The following is a 27,783-nucleotide window of genomic DNA, read 5'->3' as shown; positions in this document are numbered from 1 at the left end:
GGTCCTGAACTGGTGGTTTTGCACTGATGCAGAGCTGGTGCTGTGCTAATGCTGAGGTGGTGCTGGGATGGTGTTGAGTCCTGCTGAGGTGGAGCTGAGTCATGCTGAGGTAGTGCTGCTGCACTGGTGCGCAGGTGTTGTTGAGCTGGTGCTCAGTTGGTGCTAAGTGATGCTGATGTGGTGTTGAGCTGAGGTGGTGGTGCACTGATGTGGATATAGTGCTGTGCTAATGTGGAGGTGGTGCTGCACTGGTGCTGAGGTGGTGTTGCACTGGTGCTGAGATTGTTCTGCGCTAATGCTGAGTTGGTGGTGCACTGATGAAGAGGTGGTGCTGTGTTGATGCTGAGGTGATACTGGTTGTGGTGCTGTGCTGGTGCTGTGTTGAGGGGATGCCGTGCTGATGCAGTGGTGGTTATGCACTGATGCTGAAGTGGTGCTGCATGGATCCTAAGTTGCTGCTGTGCTGGTGGTGATGCACTGATGTGGAGATTGTGCTGCGCTGATGTGGTGCTGCACTGGTGCTGAGTTGGTGGTACACGTAGGAGGCAGTGCTGTGCTGATGCTGAGATGGTGCTGCACTGGTGTTGCACTGATGCTGAGGTGGTGCTGCACTGATGCTGAGTTGGTTCTGCACTGGTGGTGGCTCACTGATGAGAATGTGGTGCTGTTCTGATGCTGAGGTGGTGCTGTGCTGAGGTGGTGGTGCGCTGATGTGGATATAGTGCTGTGCTAATGCGGAGGTGGTGCTGCACTGGTGCTGAGTTGGTGTTGCACAGGTGTTGAGATGGTGCTGTGCTAATGCTGAGTTGGTGGTGCACTGATGAAGAGGTGGTGCTGTGTTGATGCTGAGGTGGTACTACGGAATGCTGAGGTGGTCCTGAGTGAAGCTATGGAGGTGCTGAGTGATGTTGAGTGATGTTGAGTTATGCTGAGGTTGTGGTGCTGCGCTGGTGCTGAGTGATGCTGAGCTGGTGCTGTGTTGAGGTGATGCTGTGCTGATGCGGAGCTGGTTATGCACTGATGCTGAAGTGGTGCTGCAAGGATCCTGAGTTGCTGCCGCGCTGGTGGTGGTGCACTGATGTGGAGATTGTGCTGTGCTAATGCTGAGATGGTGCTGTGCTGATGCTGATGTGGTGCTGCACTGGTGCTGAGTTGCTGGTGCACTGAGGAGGCAGTGCTGTGCTGATGCTGGGATGGTGCTGCACTGGTGTTGCACTGATGCTTATTTTCTGCACTGGTGGTGGCTCACTGATGAGAAGGTGGTGCTGTGCTGATGCTGAGGTCGTGCTCAGTGATGCTGTGGTGGTGTTGAGTGATGCTGAGGTGGTGGTGCTGAACAGGGTTTGAGGTGATGCTGAGCTGGTGCTCAGGTGGTGCTGAGTGATGTTGAGCTGGTGCTGTGCAAAAGTGGTGGTGTGCTGATGCTGAAGTGGTGCTGCGTTGGTGCTGAGTTGCTGCTGAGGTGGGGCTGCAGTGTTGTTGGTGCACTGGTGCTGTGATAGTGTTGTGCTAAAGCAGAAATGGTGCAATGCTGATGTTAAGGGGTGCTGCGCTGGTGCTGCCCTGATGCTGAGTTGGTGTTGCACTGGTGGCGTGGCACTGATGGGGAGGTGATACTGTGCGGATGCTAAGGTGGTGCTGAGGTGATGTTGAGGTAAGTCTGAGTGATGCGAATTCCCTCATCATCACCACCCTTTAGCAGTGTCCTTAAGGCTCTATAACCACTAACGTTCAGATGCATTTAATTAGTTATAGAGCGCCACTCATGCTAGTGTAGGGTGTCGGAGCACTTTGCGTCTCAAAAAAATTACACAGATACAATCAATCATAAGTGTATAAATACGTGTAAAGGAAATGTTACATAAGACAGAGGACTACAGGGTGTAGGAGTCAGAAGTCATGCATATTGGTAGGCAGTATTGCTAAAGAGTGCTTGGGCCCCTGAAGCACAAACTCAAAATTGACATAGAACACCAATGTTTGGGGGTAATCCTAAATAAAAAGATCGATTTCTACCCACATGAACCCTTTTTGCAACATTAATATCTGCTCTAATCTATACTTTGCAGTGTGCATACAGTTATTTGATGACAGTTATAAAATCACTGTCCTACGTTAGGATTTTAACTTATAAGCTTCAAGTAACAGAAAAGCAGTTACCCACTGACCTATTTACATTTTATGCACTTTGTGATCTGCATGGTACACTTTCTTTGTAGTCAGCATGTTAACCCTCTTTGCTTCCTTGCAATGAGTCAAAACTTCTTCCATTAGGCAACTCAGATCTCTCAACAAGAACATTAATCACTGGAGTTATCTTGACATTTTTATTGTCTGGAAATTGCTGGAGGCCATAAATGTGTCAGTGAGTGCTTTTAAAAGTAAAATCAACTTGTAAACATTGCCCCTCTGAAATCAGTATCCAGTGCGATTGCCCTTGTGCTGGCCCTGAGTTCTTGATCTGCATTTATTTAATGTAGTACATACAAATGCACATTTTACAGGGGACATTCTTCTAGAAAGAAACATTTTGGCCTTAGAGCTAAACTAACGAGGAGACGAGGAGAGACTTCGAACTCCTCAGCCAGCAGCCAAGCACAGTACCAGGTGGTGCTAATTCACAGGTCATGGAGGGGAGGAAAAAAACACAAGCAGCATGCATATTAAAGTATCATTTGAATCATTCATTTAATGGAACTGAAATATTACAGTGTGTTTAAGTAGTGGTTTAACTTTTTACATGATTTAGAACTGCAGTAGCTAGAAGGCACAGGTAGCTGCTGCCAAAGAGAGCAAGGCAGAGGTTTAAAGGGACCCGTTAAAGTTGCAATCCATGCCAGTTATAGCCTTGTGGGGCCCAGAGCTGCTGTCATTGTGTTTTTGTGCCTGTTTCTTGAGGAAATTAAAGGAGGCAGACTTAAAACCACAATAATGAAGCGCTTGCATTCCTAGCCAGCCTGGGAGATTCCTTTGTGAAGAATACAAAAGAATGTCGGTCACATGTAAGGAACTGGGAGGGATAAATGCTGCAATAAAATGTAAGCAGCTACTGGTCTGAGCACTCACAGTGTAACATGAGGTTGAAAACAATAAAATAGTCCCCCCAGGAGCAGATCAACAGAACAAAGCGTAATGATATTGTACTAAGTCACTGCTCCTCGAAAGAAAAAAGAGGGACTAAGAAGCAGGACAGGCCACTAGTAAGCAAGGATTTTAAAAGGACATTGAAACAACCAAATTTGAAGCAAGGAATGGCATTTGTCCCACAGAGATATATGTATACTAAAGTATACAAGTGGGCGTATGCTCACGCTCGACCTAAAGAGAATACAAGAGGTTGTACCCTAAGCTCAACCTAAAAACAAAGGAAAACACAAACAACACAGCCCATTACTGAATTTAAAGTTCAAAAGTACTTTATCAGTGCACTGACCTTTAGATGAACAAGCTCCACAAATCCAGATGAGGGTATATTCCAAACACGGGGACAGGGAATTAAAAAAGCACTGGAGCGCGTCACCAAGGAACCAAAAATCACATTCAGAGGATAAACGTGGGTTAAGTTACTTGAAGGTGAGAGAAATTGTGGCAACCTACAAAAGCTGTCTTTCCATTAAAGTGGAATTAGGGACCTTTCCATTAAAGTCAGGATCACTTAAATCATATTATCTTTTTTTCCCCAGGGTTACAATTTTATCAAAATTAAAGCCTATTTTTAATAGATACACTGTTCAAACCTTTACTGATGCTTTGTGCCTACTATATTATCAAAAAAGTGAATGCTGAGTTGTGATTGCATATATATTCAAACCTTCTCCCGTATCATAATATGTAAATTCTTCATTATAAGATTGTAAATGGAGTGAATATTTCTGTGGAAATAATTAAATGAATACCTATGTAAATATATATATATATTTAATGATTTCTCCAGATAATGGTGGTGGCTTGAGTAGCAACACAATGCTACATCAGCAATTACCACTGATGTAAATCACTTTTCCCATTTAACCGTCAAGTACAAAATTAACAACCAACAAGGTTTTTGGACTCCTATGTTTTCCTATGGTAGCTGACTGCAGCTGACTGCAGCTTTATATGAAATTATGAATTTGGCGACTCACAAATACGATGCTGCACTCTGTATCCAGAACTAATTATTATTAACAATTGGGGGACCATTGGTAATGCTTGACCAGTGAAATTGTTTGCCATTGTTAGTTTAATCTCATTACCTTTCAAACTTCGCAGGGAAGTTCTGAACATACTTTTTCTGCTGTTTAGTTGGTAATAGGTTTTCTGCAGTGGCCAAACTGGGGGTAGGCACCCACAGCACAGACTTAGTAGTTACATCTGTTCTGGATGATTTTCGGAGGTTATCAAATCAGTAAAGGGGTGGAATATTGAGTTATTGTAAAACTCTCCACAGCCTTTGATTCCGTTGATCATTCTTTGCTCCTCTCCAAACTAAAGAACATTGGGCTTGACAATCTCACTCTAAAATGGCTCCACTAGTTTCTCACAGATCGTTTGCAGAAAGCCTTATACTCACCATTGTTCTTTTGAGCCCCTTTCTGAATATCAAGTGAATACAGTTTTATATTTAACAAACCAGCATTCAAATGTATCTGCTCCAGGACTTTAGAGAAGATACCCATTGCCTTGAACAGTGCATGCAAATGGCTGGCTCGCAAATTTCTAAACTTGAATTGACTTAAACGAGAACTACCAATCGCAAAAATGCTCTAAAAATGCAATCCAATCTTCAGGCCTTTAGTTATGGGCACTCCCCTTACTCCCAGTGGTGGCTCTCTCGGAACGGGGTTGGTGAGGAGGAGGGATTATAAAAGAATTACAAAAATGAAACTACCTTGTCTGCTGCGCTTCTGGACTCCTCTCCTGCCGCTGCACGACTCGCCTCTGTCTGCTGGAAGCCAAGGAAGCACTCAGGCTTCCCAACTTTCCCATCCAATCACGACACTGCGAGAGCAGCATCGTGATTGATCTCAGTGTCCTGTTTGGATGCTAAGGCAGTGCCTGGGAAGGCAGGGCATGTTCACCATGGGGCTGTGCAACACAGCCCAATGGAGAACATGCCAAGTGTGCATGACCTGTCAGATGCACTTAGATGAGTGCAAATAACTCATACCCTGCTCTGGCGTCACAGAGCCAGCCCCTCACGACTCCTGCATAGAAAAAAAATGATAATAAGGTCATGTTATTATAATTGTTTTCCTTTTTTGCACTGCTGAAATAGCAGTAGGGCAACGCTCCTCCACCTTAACAGAGGAGCTGCCACTGCCTACTCATCACCTATTTTCATCACCACTGAACTCACGTGTGCATGCATTGGCAAATACAATTATTGAGGAAAATGTGCCCTATTTAGCACCGGAATACCATACACCTAAAGAATGAATTTAATAAAAAATGCTGTCCGATGTGTTGTTGGAGACATACACACACCACACACACACACACACACACACACACGCACACACACACACACACACACACACACACACATATATATATCTATATATATATATATATCTATATATATTTCAATACCCCGTATTAGTTAGACATTTCACTCGTACAGAACCAGAGAAATTCCGCCGTTATAGTTAGTTCAGCTGACTAGAACTCGCGCCCCCGCAATGCACTGCTGATGACATCACATATTACATCATTCATGAAAGAGTCAGTGACATCCCTGATGACATAACTGATGACATCTCATATGACATCACTGATGACATCATCCAGTGACTTTAAGTTTCTTTAAAGTTTAGATATGTATTATATATATACCAAGGTGTATTAAAGAATGAGTGGGTGTATAAGTGTCTGGATGGAGGATTTAGTAGATGCGTGACTGACTGTTCAAGTGAGTGATTGCAGAGAGGTGTAAAAAGGGGCTTGGCCTCGGACCACCTCTCTGCAACGCAGCCCTGTGGCACTTACTGGAGGTACCTGGTTGGCTAGTTGGCCCCCAGGGACCCTCAGGATTGAAGGGGACGTAATCCCCCAACTTAAAACGTGCCAGAGGGCGTCTGTGCACACTTGCCACACCCCCTCCCTACACCACTGTGCAAACATGCCCCCTGGTGCGTTGTAAAATGGGGATTAACTCCCCTTGAGTCCTGAGGGTCCCTGGGGTCCAACTAGCCCACCAGCTACCTACGGTAAGCGCCACAGAGCTATGTTGCTGAGAGGTGTAAAAAGGGGTGTGGTCTCGGACTACCTCCCTCCAAGGCAGCTCCCTGGCGCTTACTGGAGGTACCTGGTGGGCTAGTTGGCCCCCAGAGACCCTCAGTATTGAAGGAGAATTAATTCCCTGACTTAAAATGCACCACAGGGCATGTTTGTAGAGTGTTGCTGGGAGGGGTCGGGGCCTCTGGCGCCATGCCGTTTTTTGTGTGTTTTTTTTTAGAAGGGGGGTGTTTGCCCCCCCCTTCTTTGTCTTTTTTTGGGGCCTTTACGCATTAAAAATAAAAAAAATAAAATGGGAGGGGGGCACTTCTAGCCCCGAGGACTCCATCCCCCAGGGCCTGGCCACTTCTTTGGGGACCATGGGGGGAGCCCCAATGCCCCCACGGTTCTGCCGGCTCCCCGCATCGGCATTGCTTTTCCACATGGGGAACTGCTGACATGCTGCTCCACGTGTAGAAAAGCAATCTGCTTTGCTTCATTGTAGTGAGAGCAGGTTTCCCTGCTCTCGCTACAATGAGCCCTGTCATTGCAAACAGCAGTATCTCGGGGGTGGCGACCCTGGGACACTGCAGGAGCCGGCCTTGGGGGTGGCGGTCCCCAGGGCCATGGAGGGCTCCAGGAGGGGGGCCCACCTCCCAATGTGTGCACAGCCCCGGGGAGTTGGTGGTCCCCGGGGTCCGTGACGGACCCCCGCATCTACAACCTTAGTGCCCCGGGGAGGTTGCCGTGTGTCCCCTGTGATAATTTTAGAAATGCCCCAGGGGTTGGCGGTCCCCGGGGCTTGGGGGGCCTTCAGGGGGCCTTGGAGGCACCCCCACACATTAAATAACAAGCCCCGGGGGCTGCGTGCCCTCCTGCATATCATTATCATAGCCCCGGGGAGGTGGCGGTCCCCGGGGTCTCGTGGGCCCCCACAATTATAAATGATAAATAGGGCAATGCCCCCGGGACCTGTCCATCCCGGGCCTCATTTAAATGAAGTGCGGGAGCCCGCGCTTCATTTTTTAAAATAATTTTGGCGGGATTCGTGACCCCAGCGCGAATTCTGACAAAATTATAAAAAAAATGCTTTTTTTGGCCCTGGGGGTCCTTGTGGGACCCATTGAGCAGGCCTAGGGGTCAGGGTGTTTCTACCCTGCCCTCTTTTCTTTTCTTTCACCTATTGTATCACCGAGTCACAAGATGGCTGCCAAAACTTCCTGGTTTGGAGTGTTGGCAGTCAATCACAGTGAAGCTCGTGGTCGTGGCAGCCAAACACAGTGAAGCGCTTGGTCGGGAGGGTGCGCGAACCCACCGCTGCCCCAGATATAGAAACTTTTATTTTTTTGAATTTCTCAGCAACTACTGAACAGATTTACACCATTTAAAAAAAAGACGCTTTCTGAACCAAGCTCTACCTTTTTGCCAAATTTGGTGTAATTCCGTTTACCAGTTCGGGCTGTAGCCTGTAATAAAATTTCCCATGGAAATTGACATAGAGAAAATGGATGCCCCTTTGTGAGAAAGTTACTGTAGCAGTGTCAGTCAGGACACGTTTAGTGGCACTGCTGTGTGCGTTGCCACACAATTTTACTATGGACTGGCCATTGGTCTTTGGTTATGTTTGGTCCCTGTATTTATTAGGACTAAATCAAATCTGGTTTGCTTGTGCACACATTCTTCCTGACATTACATTTCCCTTGCTATTTTTTGGAACTTCAGCAATGTTGCAGGAGTTAAATAGTGATGCAATGTTATTGTGTTTACGCATTATGGCAGGTTATACTACAAATATTTGTTCTTGTACTTTGTTATGTACATGCACTATTTGATATGGTATGTGATGGTGATTACTTTTGTGAGCAGGTATTCATCATAGTATTGACCACTTGCAACACCTATTTGATGTTATGTGACACATTGGAAAGTGTGCTTACAAGTGTGTTTGTTTCACCCTGATGGGTGATCAATATGAGCAGGTTTGTATATTTAGAGCTTGGAAGCAATGCAGGAGTCACACAGGACAAGAGAAAATGTTGCATGGATGGATATGTGGTATCGTTCCAAACTGGGCGAGACATTGATTATTATTATTATTTTTTTTCTTTCAATGTAGCTAAGAAAGGTCCATACAGAAGTAAATCAACCAGTACAGTGCAATTGCAATAATATAGAATCCAAAATTCATCATAAATCCAATGTAAAAATAAAAAGTACGTAGAGAGTTCAAAGTACATAGGAAAAGGGTAAGAACATATAACCATATATATTTCATTTCTGCTGATAAAAAAAGAAAAGTAAAAGGCAAGTTTTCCATTGAATGCATACAGGATTCAAGGTGCCTAGGGACGGGATAAAAAAATAGAACATATTTGCATATCTGATTTCCAATAATAAAGTGCTTGAGATAGGTTTTCCATTTTTTCTTCTAGAAAAAAAGCAAAAGAGAAGTTTTCCCTAAAGTGCATAAAAAGGTTCAGAATATATAAGGTCGAAATCGTTGAGCCTTCTAGAATGCATGCATATCTAATATTAAAGTGCATAAGATAGAATTAGCATCTTTTTCTTCTAAGAGCAACTCTTGCCCAGACTTTGAGGGATTCTTAGATCCCGTAAAGAACTACGTTTTCATCAAGCATTTGAATAGTACCATCAATAAAATGCCAAGTTCATAATAAAAATAGATTATAATATATTAGCAGTACAAACCGAGTTCATTGCAGGTAGTTAAATACCTAAGTTAAACCTGGCCGATTCACACATTATCATATGCGAATTTCTAAAATTGTTAGTTTCCAGTTCTGCCATATTCGGTTTAGTTTAGCAACAGTTTCTTTTATTTTCGCATAGTTACTAAAAACCATTGCAATACGTTAAAAGAATCGATAAAACCATTCGTAAACGTCGTTAAAATCATTAATACACACGTTGAAGTGCAGTGCTGCACATACATGTCTGGTAAACGCATCTAACTGGTGTCGGGTGAGTAAAAATTGGTGCATCATTAAGCGATCTTTTGTTAACGCTGCAAAGTAAAAGAAGAAGTAGCAGCATTGTCAGATTATGAGACAATTTCTTCACGGTCAGCTTGGTTCCCGCAATAAAGTGCAGTGCAATTGATTCATGTTTGAAAATAAGACCTGGCAGGCATGGGGCGGCCAGGATGTAGCTCATTGTGGCACAGTTTGTTATTGCAGCAAAGTGGTTTTAAAAGGAGCAACATTTACATCTAAACCTGGATCTGTTCCTTTAGCCTGATGCCGGATCCTTTGCCAGATGCCCATAGTTCAAGAAAGTAGAGAATGGAAGCAGAGAAAGAAGAGCAAGGGGGGGGAGGTAGAAGGTCTCCCAGGTTTGCATCCCTGACACGATGTGCGGTAGAGTCAATCAGGCTGGTTCTTGCTTTGATACCGTTGCAGACGTGACTTTTTCATTTAGAAGTAAGGGTCTTGGCAAGAGGGCCTAGTGCTGAGTTCTTTGCCTAGGCACACAATGTGGTGAGCTTCCAGCAGTGTCTTCAACTGATAGCCCAATTGTCTCAATAGTTGGGAGCTTGTGGCATTTTTTGTTCGGCTAGAGTGAGATATTTTGCCACTCAACAGTTCAATTGTGTGTCCCCCGGGGCGAAGCATGCCAGCACCGCTTGCCTCCTAGAGCGAATTCCTCTCTGTTTTAAGGATGCCATTAACAGCTGTTTCCTTTCTTGCAGTAGCTCCTTGCAGGTACAGATTAATTGCAACAGAGCCTACCCTTTTTGCATAGATGGTTTCCCGCTTCAAAACTGTTTGCATTTTAGTAAACCATTGGGAGATTGTCGGGATCACCTTGGATTTTCAATTGGCCAAAATAAGTGAACTTGCTACTAAAGTTGCAATTAAAATGAATTGGCGTTGACCAAGGATTAACTCTTCGCCTATATCTGCTCTGCCAAAGACCAGGGGGCAGGTTAATTGCCAATTTTTTACCAATCTCTAAGAAGACATCCTGCCAAAAGTCCTTTAAGTGGCTACGTATAAACCCTATATGAAGCCAATTGGTGGAGTCTATCAAGGGCATAATAGATCATCCATTTACTGAATCATGCCATCCTTCTTAAATTAACAGCTCTTACAGACATGCAGCTCATTTTGTAGTAATTCTGCCACTGCTGAGGATTAAAGCTGCAGCCCGTGGCTAAGTCCACTCTCTCAAGATGATCCGAAATCACCTGTTTATTCTCCACGGACTTAAATAATCAATACCAATTGCCCACCCCTTTAGATGTTAAAATTGGGCCTTCCTAAGATGTGTGCCATCACTGTCTTCTGTGCTGATTAAACCTAAGTAGAACTGCTTAATCAAGACATAGCTGAACATCAGGAGGCTGTTTATGTTACTCTTATACTTTAAAACTTCTTGCCAGGATAAAAATATCTCGTTATAGAAGTCTTGTAAAATGTGAAACCCCAGCTTTGCCAACTGGCCGCAGTTCTGAGGAGACCATTGGAGCCCCAGAGGAATGCATTCCTCTAATTTTATCTGGGGATGGAGCCACGGGATTCTGTATACTTCCAAGATTTTTTGAAAATGCGAAATAATAGCTCTAGGGATCTTATAGTATAACTTTTTGGGTAGGTTAGGCATGCATAGAAACAGAGCAAGGCCAATCTCAAATTCCTTGAGCATTACGGTAAGAGAGAAATTGGCATCAAGCATGTCCCCCGAATTATTATAATTCAGCCAATTAATAAGCAAGGCTTGATGGCATAATCGTAAGTCCGGAAGGGCAAGGCCTCCATCTTCCACTTCTAATTGTGGCACTTGTAAACTTATTCTCAGTTTTTTTGCTTACCAAATAAATTGTCCAAATTGTCTAAATTCTGAATAGATGCAGAAGGATTTGGGAACCTTAATCCTTATATTAGAAAATAGAAATAAAAGTAGCAGGAGAATATTCATCTTAATTCGGGCAACTCATCCCATAATTGATATGGGGAGGCTCTCCCATTGTTTACATAAATTATGTGTTTTATTTATTGTGGGAATAGAATTATGGAAATATGATTCCTCAATTCAGGTGGTCGCAAAAACCGCCAGGTACCTTATCGACTTAGTTGTTGAATAGTGTACCTGCATTGCGGGGGGCAGAATATCTAAAGAGCAATTAAAAAGTAGCACCTCAGACTTTGAATTATTTATTTTATATCCCCTGATATCTGTAAAATCCCTTATTTTGGAAAGAGCTCTCGCTATATTATCAATATCTGCTAAATAGAGAGCCATATCGTCTACAAATAGTTTGAGTTTAGCGGACCCAGGAACAGGGGCAGCAATCGTGTGATCCTGCCTAATAGCACATGCCAAAGGTTCGATAAATAGGTTAAATAGCACAGGAGATAGGGGACAGCCTTGACGTGTCCCTCGGCTAATGAAAATTAGGCCGGCCATGTTCCCATTGATAATTATAGAAGCCTTAGCATTGTGGTATACATTTTTCACCACCTGGCAGAACTCAACTGGGATCGTGAATTTGTTCAGAATTGCAAAAGAACGTTCCATTGCACTCTGTCAAATGCTTTTTCAGCGTCTAGCATTATTATTGTTGCTTTAGTTTATTAGTGTGAAAATAATCAATCTCGTGAATCATGTAATGGGTGTTGGAAGCCAAAAACATATCTTTGAGAAAACCAATTTGGTCATGATGGATAAGAGGGAGCAACTTGCGAGAGCCAATTTGCGAGAATGTTAGTAACATTTTTATAGTCGGCATTTAGTAGACTAATAGGTCTGTATGAATTAACCTCATTCTCCGATTTCCCCTTTTTTAGCAAAACTAATTATCGCAGCTTGGGTGAATGTTTCATGAACTATAGCTCCTTCTAGGATCCCATTGAATAATGACACCAAAAAAACGTACAATTGGGGAGTGACAATCTAATAGACCTCAATAGGAACTCGATCAGGACCGCAGGCTTTGGCCGACGGGGACAAAGCGAAAACTCTCTCTGCTCAGTGGGTAATGTGGGGATATTTATCCCACCTAACCAATCTAAAGCTGCCTCTGGAGTGGTGTTATGCGTCTCGGAGTAGAGCTCCTAGTAATGGTTAAGAAAGATCTCTAAGATCTGAGGGGGATGTGAAGTAGATCTCAAAGTGACCATGCCTATTATTTTTTTTAATAAAATGGCATTAGCTCTCCGCTTAGCAGACCAAGCCAGGTACCTGCCTATGTGACTGCTTTCTTTGTATCTTTTTTACAATACTGAATCATAGCTTAAGATTTCCTTAGATATAAAAAAAACTCTTGTAGGTTTAGCTTAGCACTGGAGAGTTTAACTTTGCCTTCTGGGTTAGGTAGAGCCAGGAAACTTGTTGTCACCTTGCAGAGTTCTTTCTCTAGCTGAAGTCTTTCATCATTCTCTTAAAGTCCGAGTATGCAATTACTTTTCCTCTAAAGAAAGCCTTTAAAGCATTTTATACCGAAAACGCTGAAGCTGTATTAATATTCAGCTTTAAAAATTCCTCTAATGCAAGGTGCAAACACGAGACCCACTGTTGGTCAATAAGGAGGGATTTGTCAAATACCCATCTATGCCCGACCTTAGCTTGAGTTTTAATTTTAAACTTTACTGAAATAACTGCATGGAGTTAGAAGGGATTTTCATGTATCTCATTACTCGTTTTTTAGGAGAGTATGTGAAATCAGGAAAAAATCCATCAGAGAGGAAGAGTGAAATCTTCCTGAATGGCATGTATATTGTCTCTTGCCTGAGAATACATCGCTCCAGCAGTCAACCAATGGAAAATCGCATATTAGGTCTTGACATAGCATTCATGACTTAGGTATTCTCTGTGTTTTATGAGCCCGGGAACAATCGATAGTCGTGTTGATCAATAAATTAAAATCACCACTTATCACAAAATGCTCAGACTGAACAGTTGCAAAATCACACAGAGACTGTAGTGTCGCAGGAGAATCTTCAATAGGGCCGCAATAACTCACACAGTTAAAGAGCAGGTCCAAGATCTTCATCTGCACCCAAAGCCACCTGGCACTATGATCTCGATGCATCATCATGATTTCACATTGGAGGTTTTTAGCTACTAATATGGCCACGCCCCTAACAGCTGTATTTGAAGAAGCAGAAAACTCGTGCTGAATATAGCCGGGAGCCTTATCCATAGGAGAGCCTTGCTTATAGTGTGTCTCAAGGCTTGTAGAGATTTAAACCAGGCAAGCATGGAACATCTCTTCACTTTATTATAAAACCATTTACATTGCAGGACACTACCTTCAATGTCCTAGAAGACATTTTTGGGAAATAGATATTACATGAAAACAGGGAAAAAGAAAAGAAAGAAAGAAAGTTTTTGGGACCTTTGAGATTCTACATGTTCGCTACATTTTATTTTTCCTCCCCTCCTCCCCCCACCCTCCTGTGACCCCTCACCCCTCCATCCCATGGACCCCCTTAGCTCCTGAGACCCCCGCCTGGGGTTCCTTGAGTGCCCCCCCTTCCACCTGGTAGTGATTGCCTACCCCCACTCCATGCCCTTGCCAGCCCTCCCCCTTCCCTGAGTTGGGGTGCTGTGACATGGCACCCAAGGCGGTGAGCAGGTGACTGGCGGCAAAAGAAAGCAGAAAAGTGACAAAACAAAAAGAGGTAAAAATAAAACGGAAGGAAAGAGAAGAAAAAGAGAAAGAAAAATACTGCAGACACATATCCCCATCATTCTTACCTAGGAGTTTAGTTTAGGAGCAAAGCTATCCTTGATTTCCACCCCCGTATGCTGTAGGGACTGTAGAAACTCCTGCGCCGTCTCAACAGAGTGGAAAATACAGGCTCTCCCCTTATGCAAAACTTTCAGTTTGGATTGCTGGATGTTGCCCGCTGAGGCCCCTAGTTGCTGAAAATAGTTATTCATGCCTCTGAACTCCTTCCTATGTCATGCCGAGAAGGCGGACATGTCTGAGAATACTTTAAATTAAAAATTATCAGAATTCTGATATACTATGTCCTGGATGGCACATGCCAAAATCTTATCCTGAATTCTGAAGTCGCCAAAGTTTACAATGATAGTTCTCGGATATTTGCCATTGGGATACTGAACTGCAGGGACACGATGGGCCCGAGTGATTGTAAGGTCATTCTTCTGTGTTGAGACTTCTGGGCATATATGTTTAGATATAAGGTCAGAGACGACTTCTATTACAGATCAGCCATTTTCGCTGCCTTATGGAACCCCTCTTATACAGAGATTGCATCTTTGTGATCGATTTTCTGCACAATCCACCTTGAATTGCAGGTTGATAAACTCAGACTGTAGTTTGGTAACGTTGTCAGTTTGCAGAGGTATGTAATCTTCAAGGTCTGATACGCGCTGTTCTGCATCAGTGATGCGTGATGAAAGTTGCTGGATATAGGATTGAATTGAGCCCAACTGGGATTACATTTTCTTTTGCGCTTCTTCCTGGGACAGTTTCATGCTTTTGAGTTCCATCAGAATTTGTTGTAGCAGGATATGTGAGGTGTCCTCTTGCCCAATCGTGCTCTCAGAGATTCCAGATGTAGTAGAAGTTTGTGGAGCTGATAAACTTAATGGAGCAGTCATGACTGGAGTCTCGGTTGGGGCCTCTGCAGCAGTGGTGAACAAAGAAGTATCAGGATACAGGCTTGTTGTCATTTTCCCGGAAGAACACTCATCATGATTGTCCAGACTTGAATGGCTTCGGTGTAGTTAGGCTGGCCTATTTTTGTTGAATCTTTGCGTTGAGTCCTGCAAATAGTGAATAGGTGCCCTGCTGCATATCTCCTGGGAGCCCCTTTATTGTGGGTGTTTCACTTGATACTGGCGGGCTTACTTCCAGTCCCAGGGAGGAGGCCTACCTTACTGCATGTAGAGGATTCACCGTAGAATTGTGAACACCTTTAACTGGTGCAGAGCTCCAAGAAATAGCCGACTTTTGGGCCTCCTGTGGACCAAACGTGTTTTTTAAGGACCAGATGCCCATTGGTTCACTGCTAAATAGCCTGGATTCCATTTCTTTTGTAGGAGGAATTCGGCTGCTTTGTTTGATAGCCCATGCGGATTTAGCAACTAGCCGGGTTTTTGCAGTACTGTCACAGGAAATTCTTTTCATATCTTTACAACGTATTGGGGCGAGGTGGCCTAAAAAGAGGGTGCCCCAGCCACACCTAGACCTAGCTAGGCCGCTTCCGCGCCCATCATCTGGCCCACTACCCACTCCTACAGCACCCTAATCACAGATAGCATTAGTCCAGGCGACAAGTAACACAACCAGCAAACAAAAAAAAAAATAGCCAGCGTTTGGCAGTTTCCCAAATACGGCACCCAAGAAGAGAAAGCCGATATCTCTGACCTGTAGGATGGACAATAGGAAATGCTTCTCCTTCTTAGTCTTGAAAAGTTTTGTCAAGCCTCCAGAGCTTGTAAATCCTCCTGCCTGCAGTATGGTAGCCGCCTGACGCCTGAGACTCCAGGGGGTGAGCAGGTTGAGCGGCAGACCGAACAAACCAAAAAAGACCTGTCCGTGTCTACCGCTGGTGACTCCAGCTGCATCCCTCGGTGCTGTCTGCCTCCACCTCCAGCCATACTGCTCCTGTTATGGCTGTACCGGATGAACCAACAGCACAAAGCCCAATGCACCATCTCCATGGCAGAAATCCTGAGCCGCTGCACACCACACACACGGCGTGTCTGCTGCTGTGCACGTATGCAATCGTCAGCCGCCCAGCCCACCTCACCTTCACTCGCAGAGCATGACAGGAGCTCACGGGTGAAACTTGACAGGGCATTGATTGGGGTACTATTTCGCATGGTAACGTTTCAGTTTGTCTTGAGCAATGTCTACATCATTTTGCTTGCACTTCTTTCTATGAGGTATGTTAGATTTGTTTTTGGTGTGTGCAAGTTTATTATTTATTAATTCACTCCTGGAGGCTGGTTAGTTGTCATACCTTTTTGTTCGGTGTTCTTGGACATTTGTCCAATATTTTGTGTGTACCTTGCACCTAGTTTAGTTATATTAGAAGAATGCTGTTACTGATGTGTTTGTTTTTATATCTTGCACTTACACATTACACACATATGTATGGCACTTGGTGATGGCTTTGGTTATCCCAGTTATGGTTATCCCTGATATACTTGTAGCCAGTGGCTGTGCTGAGACGGTTAGAGACATGGGCAAAATGGTCTCTGGCCCGGGGTGCCCCATGATTGAGTCCATCCTATTCTACAGAGAGTCTTGTCATGATGAGCTTAAAATACTTCTTCAACAGATTGGTTTAATTGACATTTCCCATAAACTAGTGATGTGTCAGGGTCTATTACAGTAAATTTGCAGAAAAGGTGTGTTTCTCTTTCATGCAACATCCATACTTAAGTTTATTTCATATCAACACAGGACCTAGCATGTAGGAAATGGGAGTGTGTCACAAAGGTTATTTGATGTAATTTTAGTGAGGGGCTGCTGTTGTGTTGCAATATTAAAAACACACATCACTATCCACGAAGATTAGATGTAAATATATTTGGAAAGGTGTGCATGTGCAGTGTCAGTGACCCGGCCAAAGAGGGAATCAATGAAGCGCATTTAGATCTTTCATTCGAAGCTGTTCCAGATGGGGACTACAATATAGGTTTGGCCCACCTCTAGATGTTCCTGCCTGTGCATCTGGTAACTGTGAAGTCAATGGAAAGGGGGAAGATTGTGACTTTACGCTTGGTTGCGTCTGAGATGGTGCATATTTTCGACGTCATCAAGCAGCAGCAACAGTGGCAGGACATGTACGATCGGCTTCATGGTGGCACAGCACATGTGTAGCTGAGTACAGGAGAGTTTCAGCCTTATCCGTCCCTTTCTTCCAGCTGAACAGTGGCAGTTTGACCACCACAGTCACGTCAGCGGTGAAGACACATTGTGAATGGGCCAGTAGTAACATTGGCGGTCCGCCCTCTGACAGACTCGTTGGCCTATCCCGCCACCGCCACAGTCAATGTTTCATGGTGGGGTTGCCGCAGCTGTCCTTTATTTAGGCATGCATTGTAATAGGGCAGGCATACTGCCAACTAGGCGGTGGTGAATCCAACGCTGTTTTGACAGCGGTACCATGACTGGCAAACTCATAATCAGGCCCTTAATTTTTAGCCTTCAATTTCCAATTCCTTCATATTTCTGAAACGTTCAAAACATTTTAATTTTGCTTCTTCAGTATATACACTTTATTAATCTAAGCATTTGTGTACTTCCTAAGTATGCATCGCAGACTCACAGGGGTTCCTGGACCACAGATTAAGAACCCCTGTACAAGGGTATGAGATTATGAAGCAGGAATCTCAGCTAGTGTATACGTCAGACGTCTAACCATATACCCTCAGAGTCTATATGTATAGGACAACTGCGATTACTAGACGATAAGAGCCTGCATTCATGACTAAATATTGGACTTATCAAAGTGGTTTCAACCCTTTTGAGAATCATGATGAGTCTTGCACACTTCTTTACCAATGAAAATCTGCTTTCTCTATGATGCTGTTCTTTTCTGAATGTCTCTATCTCATTGTTTTAATCCAAACATCTTTTAAACTAAGTTCATGTAACCTCAAAGCGAGAGCTTGATTTTATTGTAAAAACGAAACATGATAATGTTGTTAATATCGCAAGAAAGTTTGTTTTATTGTACCAATGAGATTGTGTGATTAAAATCTTCATTGTTGGCCTGTGTAGCACAGCTTTGTAACTCAGAGAATTTCCCCAAATTGCAGCAATAGCTGTGATTTACAAGGCACAGGCAATAGTAATATCCATGATCTTGATACCATACACTCCAACTTAGCATTGGCTGATGAAGGCTTACATAAAGCCCCTTAACGTATGTAGTTAAACTAAGAAAATTATGTATTTACTTTCAAGATTACAATAGGATGGCGACGGACCTAAAGCTTTATTTAGGCCAGATAAACCCTAATAAAGGTAATTTGTGTTTACTAGCAACTTTTTTTGTTGCCTACAGTTAGGTCAGGATAAACAGAGTTGAACCATTAAAAAACAACAGCTTTAATTAATACCATTTTATCAATAAACTCTCAATATTATTTTACAGGGAATTCCCTCAATGTTCATCAGAACCAGCCATTCTCCACTATAGACCGGGACAACGATTCTAATACAGGCCGCTGTGCTGAAGCCCACAAAGGGGGCTGGTGGTATAATAACTGTCACCGTGCCAACCTGAATGGATTGTACCTGGGAGGTCAACACAGTTCCTATGCAGATGGTATCAACTGGTACTTTGGCAAAGGATACAGCTATTCCTACAAGACTTGTGAAATGAAGTTCCGACCGGTTTAGCCTTTTGCCCGTGTTAGAATATTGAATCACTGACATATTAAAAATTACTTTTTCTCTTCAAGGATAACCAAATTGAATGAACTAGCTTGAGATAGAACTTTATAGTTACTGTAATGTGAAAATGTAGCTCTATATCAGAGGATCTGAGTTTTCACAGTGATTAAGTACAGTGTAAATCTTAAGGATTTTTTGTAATGATTGATTTCTCTGGAAAACAGAGTGACTTCTCTGTATCCATATGCGCATTACGTGGCCGATTCACAGAACTAATCTGAGATAAAATCCTAAACTTACTACTTTTGGTATCCACAGCAGGCATTTAGTAGTAGACTGAGACAAAATCCTAACTTTACGACTTTCAGCAATCACAAAAGGCATTTAGTATTAGTAAAGTTAGGAGTCATAACTTTACTACTACTAAATGCCTTCTGTGAATACCAAAAGTAGTAAGTTTAGGATTTTATCTCAGATTAGTTCTGTGAATCTGCCCGGTATTTTTAACTGACTTCACTTTGCCTCTAAATGACATTCTTCTAACACCGAATGATTCAAACATAGCATGTGGTGCCTTCCCCGAAACAATGGTGAACAATGCTGGACAGTTTCTTGTTAACACCGAGTAACATCTCTCTAATAATGATTGACTTTCCTGTATCATTAAGTGACTTTTATTTACCACACCTTCTAACAATCCTTCCAAAATTCCCTTTGTGTAACGTCTCTGTACAACTGCATTTGCAATATCGAAGACCTCTGTGCATGATTGACACATGAAACACTTTTAACATGGGAAAAAGAGACATTCTGTCGGCGCAAGGGGCTTGTAAATAAGCCCCTATATTTATTTGCTACAGCATTGCTTTTTACTTGTAGCACTTGGACCTTCATTACGAGTGACCCTTTAATTCAATGGCCCATTAGATAAAGTCAGAGGCGTAGCTAGAGCTTGTGGCGCCCGGGGCTATCCCTCAGATTGCCGCCCCTGGGGGTGGGGGGATGAAGGGAGGGGAGGGTGCTGGGGAAATAGGACAGAGAGACACGTAGTATCGCCGCTAATAGTTACCTTGATCATGCAAGATACATGCACATACATGACACGATCCAAGGCTACACAGTTGAATACACTGGTGACCGGCAGTACAAAGGAGAACACACAGACTACCACCCTGCAGGATTTCAGGAAGGGCCTAAAACCATGGTTATTCGATTAAAGTCCCTCATCAGCAGCACCGCCCCCACCCCCTAGCGCCTAGACACCCTTACAGGTGATAAGTAGCGCTATGCAAATCCTGTTTGTTTGATTGAGTGACACCCGATTTCCACACATCGTTTGTGCGCTATATTAGTTTTATCTGTAAAACTGTATGTCTTTGCAAGTTAAGTGACCCCTTCAATGGAGATTGTGCTGTCTATAAATGACAGTGCACGAACACAGCATGCTTTAATGATATATGTGAAACATTGTGAGATCAGTGATGAAGCATTGATGGCAGAGACGCCACTCTGAAAATTGTTCGAGCACCACTGGGTGTTCCCAATCCTGTTTCTCTTGGTTATTACCTTCTCTGACTCAAGGAAATTCTAGTCCCCCTCCCATATGAATGTGTCACAAGCCCTCTGGACATTATTAAGGCCTGATAATGTGTGTGTTTTTAGTTTCTCACGAGAGTGGCCAAAAAAAGAAGCCTGCTGAGGTAGGCCCTTTATGGTTTTCAGAGCTCGATACAGTTTTTGACAATTCTATGTTTATTCGTAAATTGTCTGGATTCCTCCTTGCACAATTGTTGGCATGCACAGGCCTCTTTAGCGTTTCCTTTTTAAACTGTTTCTTATCCTCCTGTCATTTATGACATGATACATTGGCACGACATTAATGAGCACCATTTAGCCTTATCTCCTTGATATAATCTTTTACTAGAGTTTAGTACACTTATTGTGACACATCGGCGCAGCTAGCACCGGAAGTACAGCTAACAACAGGCCGGACAGAAAGGAAGGCAGAGTTAGTCACATATGAAATAGGGAATGGCGGAGTGAAAAAGGCGGGAGTGGGGCACCCCACCTCCTCACCAGTCTTCCACCGTGGTTGGGAAGGCTTTGACTGAGTGCTCTGCCATCTGTCCCTCTTCTCTCTCTGCTGTACTCTCACATAGGATGAAGCCCACTCTCCCTTATGCTGCCGATCCGCAGCCAGCAGGCTTGCTCAGGCCTGGTCCAAGAATACTCCCCCCTCACCACCCGCCTACCTTGTTGGTGAAGGAGAGGAACTTGACAGAAAAGTTGTTTGGCCTCCGATTCACCTGGACAACTTGTAGGACTGGGGCAGAGGAGGCACCAACACCCCCTCTATCGCTGGCAGCATTCCCTCATTGCTGTCAATATGCCGAGTCAAAGGCGACAGACCGGCCCCGCTCCTACCGAGCACGAGGGGCAGGGCGTCAAAAGAGGCAGCATGCCACCCGGCAGTGCGCTGGAGGTTGTCATTGCCCAGGAGCCTGCATGTTCTGACCTCGGTGACCCGGTCGCGCAAGCACCACACCACCACAACTATGCTAGGTGGTGGTGCGTCAGTGTGTGTGCACTGCAGGCAGCAGTTGCAAGCAGGTGAGCTTGCTTGCACTTTAAACGGGGCCGCGCGCGCGGCACTGCAGGCCTGCCAAGTATCACGCATCAGGCGTGACTCTAACGCATTTCAGTGTGGTGTTCCACATCACCGCACTGAAATTCATTGTCATGCATTTTAATGCTGTCTCTCTGGTGTCCCAGCGCTGAAGTATTGGCCACGCCAGACTGCTAACCTGTGTGCATGTGACCTGCGCCAGCTCTGCTGCTCCCCACAGACTTGCCGCCCGGGAGCTGCCACCAGCACAGGCTCAGTTAAGTAACAGTTAATCTTGGGCGCACTCACCACTGCTGCTAAAAATGTATCTAGCTGGCTCCAGGCTGCTGCATTGAAATTGATTCCCGCCTGCGGCGCCGGCGCGGCTGCATAGCTGGCTAGGTTTCAGATTGCCATGTGTGACATTTTCATAATTTCTGTGTAATTATGAGTGACATTTCAACGACTATTAGTGACACTCGTGCGAGCAAAACCAAGCATTGAAGACAAAGGAGACATATAGATATCAGAAAGGAAACCCATATGAGCATCTGGGTCTGTGCCTGGGCTTCTGTTTTTTTCCCAAGTATCCTACATGGTTTATGTTTGTTGAACTCTGCTCAAATACTGGTCTTAACATTACCCTGTTTGATTAATGTGTAAATTTTCGGTTTCTCTTTGAGCTAGCCTCAGTGCCATTCATGCCAAGCCAATTGGTATTGTCTAAAGAGGCCATGCTTAATTTGCAAACAAATAAAAAACATAAACAAGGATCTCAAACTTATTCCTACAAGGCTGTCACTCATGCTGCTGAATGTAGGGGTTTATGAATACCAAGGCTTATAAATTTTGATTCTACTTCATGCTTCTTTTTTCGATCACCCTACATTTCCTATCTACTTATCTCACTCTTGTAGGCTATTTTTCATTCCTGCTATGTCCAGCTGTCACTGTTCCCTTATCTTCCTCAGCCTTTTTCTTGCTCTATTTAAAAAATTCTCTCTTGCAATGGACCAAAATGTGGTGGAAGAAAAATGATTCTCTCAGGCCCCAAAAAATGAATTCCCTCTATACCAACCACCTGCATAAAGTAAGCACTGCATACAGGACATAGATGAGTCACAAGAGGTGGAAGGCCTCCTGCACTTACCTTGCCTAGCCCCGAAGCACTGTCAGTAGATGCTTGCTGCTGCTGCACAGACATGAGCTGCCTAAGTAAAGGACAGCTGGAGCTCTTGGCTGGCCGAGGGTGAAGTATAGTTCATATATACCCCATACACTTCCTCCTTATCGCTCTATTCTCCCCTCTTTCTGCCTTACCTCTCGTTCTCCCCACACAGAGCACTGCTGCCACTAGATGTCTGTCTGTCCCTCCTATACTACCTCCTTATTCCTCGGCCCACCCAGCTCACCTCCCTGCTGATCCATTGCCACTGCTGCAACTGATGGCTTTTCCTTAGCCGATAATGGAGGGCGGGCATCTCGGAATAGTGTAAGCATGTTATGTTGTATACTTATTGTTATATTGTTCCAGGATGGCCATCATGTTGCACAACGATGTAACGTGATGGCCATCTTGGAAGTTATACTAAATAACATTCCAAGATTACCACCTGCTGCTATTGGCTTTGCCACATTTCTGCAATCAGTGGCAAAGTCAATATCGGCAGTGAACAGGCAAGGTCTATTGCTCAGTTTTGGTACGGTAACATCCCGATATGTAAAAGCTTACAAAGGGACTGTGAGAATATGCATTATGTTGTTCCCTTCTAGAACAAGGCTCCTAATAGTGAGCTGTAGAACACTACACCTGATAAGAAATAAGGAGCAGATATCCTTAAGTAGAGTACTTTGTTCACTGACAAAAGGTGTTTCAAAATTAAAGTTGGGCATTCGGTCAAAAAAGAATTTACTCAGTCTCTGTGAGAATGTACATACAGATAAACATACGCACTGGACTCCATGCTGGTTTACTGCGTTAGCAAATGTACTATTCCAAACGTATTCGCAGTGCTACCAACCTTTCTAACAAACTTTGGGTCTCATGAAAACGTTTTATGTTTCAAAATCCTGCCTGTAATTTGAAAAAGCAGAGGGTGAATGTAAAACACCGGTGGCAGACAGCAGTACGCATCCCGGGGCATTTTGGGTAAAGCAGGCTCAGGCAGGACACACTAAATGGTCACAGCACTCCGGCAGCCTCAAGCCTGTAGCCATGCCCTGGGGAACTTTATGACTGGCCCTGGCTGCGGGTAGGTGAGCGAGCGCTGACATGCAAGGCTGCCACAGTCTCACTTACTTGGAGGTAGCCCCATCACTAACTGTACCCAGGACCAGGCGCGCAACATCCATTGGACTCAAAGGGCTTCAGACCCTCCCCACCCCCACACCCCCTCCACCGTCGTGTGTGGCAGCCCGGGATGAGACAGCTTCCCGGGCACCCACACCCGAGTACTTCACAGGTCTTGAAAAGACCATTTGCATGTTAATGAGGCCTTGCTGTTGTTTCACCCCTTCTAAGAGCCCCTCCAGCTCCACTCTGCCTATTGCTTAAAGATTCAGCCCCCCCCCCGAAATCAGCTCCACTCTGCCTATTGCTTAAAGATTCAGCCAAACCCTCCCTCCCCACCCCCCCCAAATAAGCTCCACTCTGCCTATTGCTTAAAGATTCAGCCCTAGTTGCGCCTCTGCCCAGGACTGTACCAAGAGGGCAGCCTGACGTGCTGCACATGCGGGACCCTGCATCACAACAACTGAAACAAACGCAAATCTATTATTAAAAGAAAAATGTTTCCTACCTTACAACGCGAACTAACGGATACCTTTGGGAAAAGGAGGCCCGTGTACTTCGAGGAAAGGAAAGCCAAGCCGATAGTATGTGGCAACTCTGTGCTTCACCATCCTGCTGCCGTGGCTGCCCTGAAGGTGTCGAGGTCAGGGAGGGAGGACAATCAAACTCCCGCCGGCGGCACGGGCAGCTCCTGGGAGCCAGAACCATTGGCAGGAAATTGAAAAAAACACGTAACGGTGGTGCCTGCCTCACGCTGAGTCCAAACGGTGCAACATTGTCAGAGTCTGTTCACGTGACATGAAAGACTGGCGCCAGCGTTCGGGTCCCACTCTAGCAGAGGGCGCCAATTCGATACTGAATGCCCAGCTGTGATCCTCGGCGTATAGTGTCCAAGGCGGCTGCCAAAAGGTGTCCGTGGCATAATAGGGAGGCCCACTGAGGGCAGGGCCCGCCCGGGGCCGGCAGGTGTCATTTACTGTCTTGATCTGGTGACGTCAGGCCTGGGCTGTAGTCTGATTGACTGGTGGCCCGCTGCGGAGGCCTTTAAAATTTATTTGGGGACTCGGGACACTGACTGACACTACTGTAAAGTGTCAGACAGTGATTGTCCCCACTCCCCAAATAAATTATTAAGGCCGCCGCAACGGGCCACCAGTGGCCGCCGCCTCCAAAATAGTGCCGCCTGGGGCGGTCCGCCCCCCACCCCCCCCCCTAGCTACGCCACTGTATAAAGTTATTACCTGGGGGCCACTGGAATTACAACTTGTGGTATTTCACATGGAGATTTCTGCTGCTGAAAGCAGTCAAACTCTCTGTGAAACACCTAGGGAAAACATGCAAGATTCAGCGCAGAAACACCAGTTCCCAGATCTGTTTTTGCAAAATCTTGCAACGCCACTTTATTTCCCCACTAGACCCCAAGTAACAATAATTTGATCGGGGAAAATACAGAAGATTATTCCAGGCCAATTGCCTGGACGGCCTTAGCCATTCCTCTTAAATAACAAAAGGCTTGACTATGACATTATGAAACTTGTGCATAGCTGTGTCTGACCTTTGTCTAACACTAAAATAATTCCTAACAACACCAAGACTTCTCTCTAACAATGAGACGCCATCTTTGGACCTTGGAAGTTTTGACAAATAACTGACTCCTTGCCTAGACGCCAGTGTCACCCGAGTGGCCAATAGAATCTGCCACCATCTATCTTTAAAGGAGTTAAGATTGGTAATCTTCTTTATCCACAACAGTTTGGTCAGAGGTAGGGAGGCCGGTGTCATGTAAGTCAGACAAACTCAAGATTGGAGTATATTGTGTCTATGTCAACTAATGTGAGTAGCGTTTGTCTTCCATGTCACACTCTTGCTCTATTATGATATGATAGAGTTCTAAGTTGAGGCTCTGGGGTTTTTGGTATTCTATGTGTGGCAGCTGATGCCTAGCCTTTGCCTTGTGTGCTATTTGGAGATGCTAAACAAAGTATTAAACTTTCCACACCAAGAAGACCTTCTTTACAGTTTGAGGACTAAGATGGAATCCAAACCCATGCGTGGATGACAGCAAAGTCTAGCACCTCAGCAAGTTAGTTAAATGCAACAAAATCCACAACTGGAATGATAAGATGATAGCAGATGTGTGAATTCTAATGCTTGGCTGTTGGAGGAGGAGTTTGGTGGTGGATGTAGTATGTAGAATTTGGAATCTGACTGTTATTAGGGTCAACAATACCTTACTTCAGGGGAAGACGTTTATGGTGAGATTGTGTAAGATGAAGCACATGTGTTGTCTCATGAACATAAGACTCAGGATGGAGACCTTAAGGTAGCAGTAGTGATCAAATGACCAACTATGGAATAGTAGCTTTCCTGCCGGAGAAGTTTAAGGCTTTCATGGTGTGGCATCTATGCAACTTGTAAACTGCTATCTAGTTGGATCTGAATTCCGTTTTCACTACTTATACTCACTATTAACACTTGTGTATAGTTCCCCTTAGTGGATTTCATTTCTTTTTCTATCTCTCTTATTCCTTCAATCCCCTTCACTTCATGGCGTAGGGTTATATTGTTGTTGTTTAAGGGTTTTTATCTCCTATGTCATCACACTCTTGCTCTAAGTTGGGGTTTTGAGCTTTGGGATTTCCATGTGTTGGGTGGTAGCCTGCTTGTCAGGTTACCCAATGATGTCTATGGAATGTCAGGGTTATGAGGGTTCCATGGTGGGCGGTTGAGCCAGACAACTTAGGGTTGAGCATCTAATTACATCTGCTCCTTGGAGGGTCATTTACGTATCCATTCAACTTGCACTGAACCCTCTCCTAATCTACTGGTGTTGTCTGTGTAATACTATATGCTAACTTGCATCACAACAATGGAAAAGAGCTTCAAAGGACCTTGAAGAATAGTTCAACTTGTATTTTATTGGTTTGAATATAAATCCTATATCTTCCTACCTTGAGGAGAGGTGCTGATTTGTATGCACGTTCGACCCCACTAGTGCCATTCTGTCATGTAGTTCCTAAAAATACATAGGATCTGCATGTTTGTTGGACAACATAAACTAAGGGATTGGTGTCAAGACTGATTCCGGACAACCCCACAGGATATGTCGGCCTATAGACCAGCTAGCTCGTGCTCACTTTTTCTCAGAGAGGTACACAGAATAAATGTTGGGGAAGTTTTCAATAACCATTTATTCTCCAATTGTGGTGCATTTTCCTTGGACGTTGCTTTGCAAAGACCGGAATTCATTGGGTTCCTGTAAAACAGACAAACAATCGTTGATGTCAAATGTTTTTCATTCATCACTGTGCTGTCACAATCGAGGTCAGATACCCACATTCTTATCGCAAACAGGACTTCATATGGAGTATGGCCCCCTGGGAGCTTCTTTGCATGTTGTTTAGTGCCCTCTGCACCCCATATAGGTGATTGACCCAACTGCCACTCAAGCCTAATAACCTAGCTGTTAAGGATTGCTTTAACTCCTGGTTCTTCCTCTCCACAATCAAATTCTCCTTGGGATGATACGGAGAGGAGTACTGCAATGCTACACCCAAACTTCCCATGGCTTATTTGTAAGCCTGTGAGCTAAACGCAGGGCCACGGTCAGAATGTAATGTGCCAATTGCGTATGGCCCTATGAAGACTTCCAAATCCTTTAGAACAGTTTGAGCGTCAGCCGAGTACTGAGACCAAACCCACTGGTCTATCTAAAATCAGTAATGGTGTTTTTGGTGGACGTGCTACGGTGGAACCCTTCATCTGCTGACAGATGTCACACTTCAGGACAAAGCCCTTGGTCTGTTTAGTAACACCTGGTCACCAACAATGCTGCTTTAGTAGTGAAACAGTTGTAGTGATAACTGCCTGTGCTAAACCCAGACCCTCGTGTGCAGCTAGAATTAATCCTAATCTGTGATCCATGTTTGGTATTACTCTATACCCCACTCATGGAGTTTGAGCATACAGAATGTTTTGCACATCTAACTTGTAGGAGTACTTGAGTGGAGAACCTTTTGGGAAGGCTGAGCTGTTGCACATAGTGTTTACAGCTATCATTATCTGTCCATCTCTCCTCGTGGTAGAACAAGTGATTGCAGCAACTGCAGCAGTTCGCACTGTCACATTGGAAGCTTCATCAGCCAATGAATTCCCTCCAACACGCTGATGAATCAAATCAAATCAAAATAAGCTTTATTCGATTTAAACAATTAAATCATAAAAGCACAATACATAAAAGTAGACATCATCTCCTAAACGTATGTTAATGTGCTAAATCTGAAGATACAGCCATGCTGGATAAAAGGAAACATCATAGATTAGAATTACATTGTTTTTCTGCTTCTA

The 27,783-nt window shown here is 44.3% G+C and overlaps 1 protein-coding gene across 1 annotated transcript in view; it reads left to right on the top strand.

Moving 5' to 3' along the window:
* LOC146868573 (ficolin-2-like) overlaps window positions 1-21,919 on the top strand; it is a 134,266-nt gene extending 112,347 nt beyond the window's left edge. Inside the window, exon 13 of the mRNA XM_085611394.1 lies at window positions 18,300-21,919. Coding sequence (XP_085467520.1) covers window positions 18,300-18,547 — 248 coding nt within the window. The 3' untranslated portion in view covers window positions 18,548-21,919. The remainder of the gene's footprint in view (window positions 1-18,299) is intronic.
* The last annotated feature ends 5,864 nt before the right edge of the window (window positions 21,920-27,783 follow it).

Source organism: Triturus cristatus, chromosome 1_2 (genome assembly GCF_964204655.1).
Source record: "Triturus cristatus chromosome 1_2, aTriCri1.1, whole genome shotgun sequence".
Classification (NCBI taxonomy): domain Eukaryota; kingdom Metazoa; phylum Chordata; class Amphibia; order Caudata; family Salamandridae; genus Triturus; species Triturus cristatus.
Note: the sequence above shows the minus strand (reverse complement) of the source record. Positions and strands in the feature narration are given on the sequence as shown.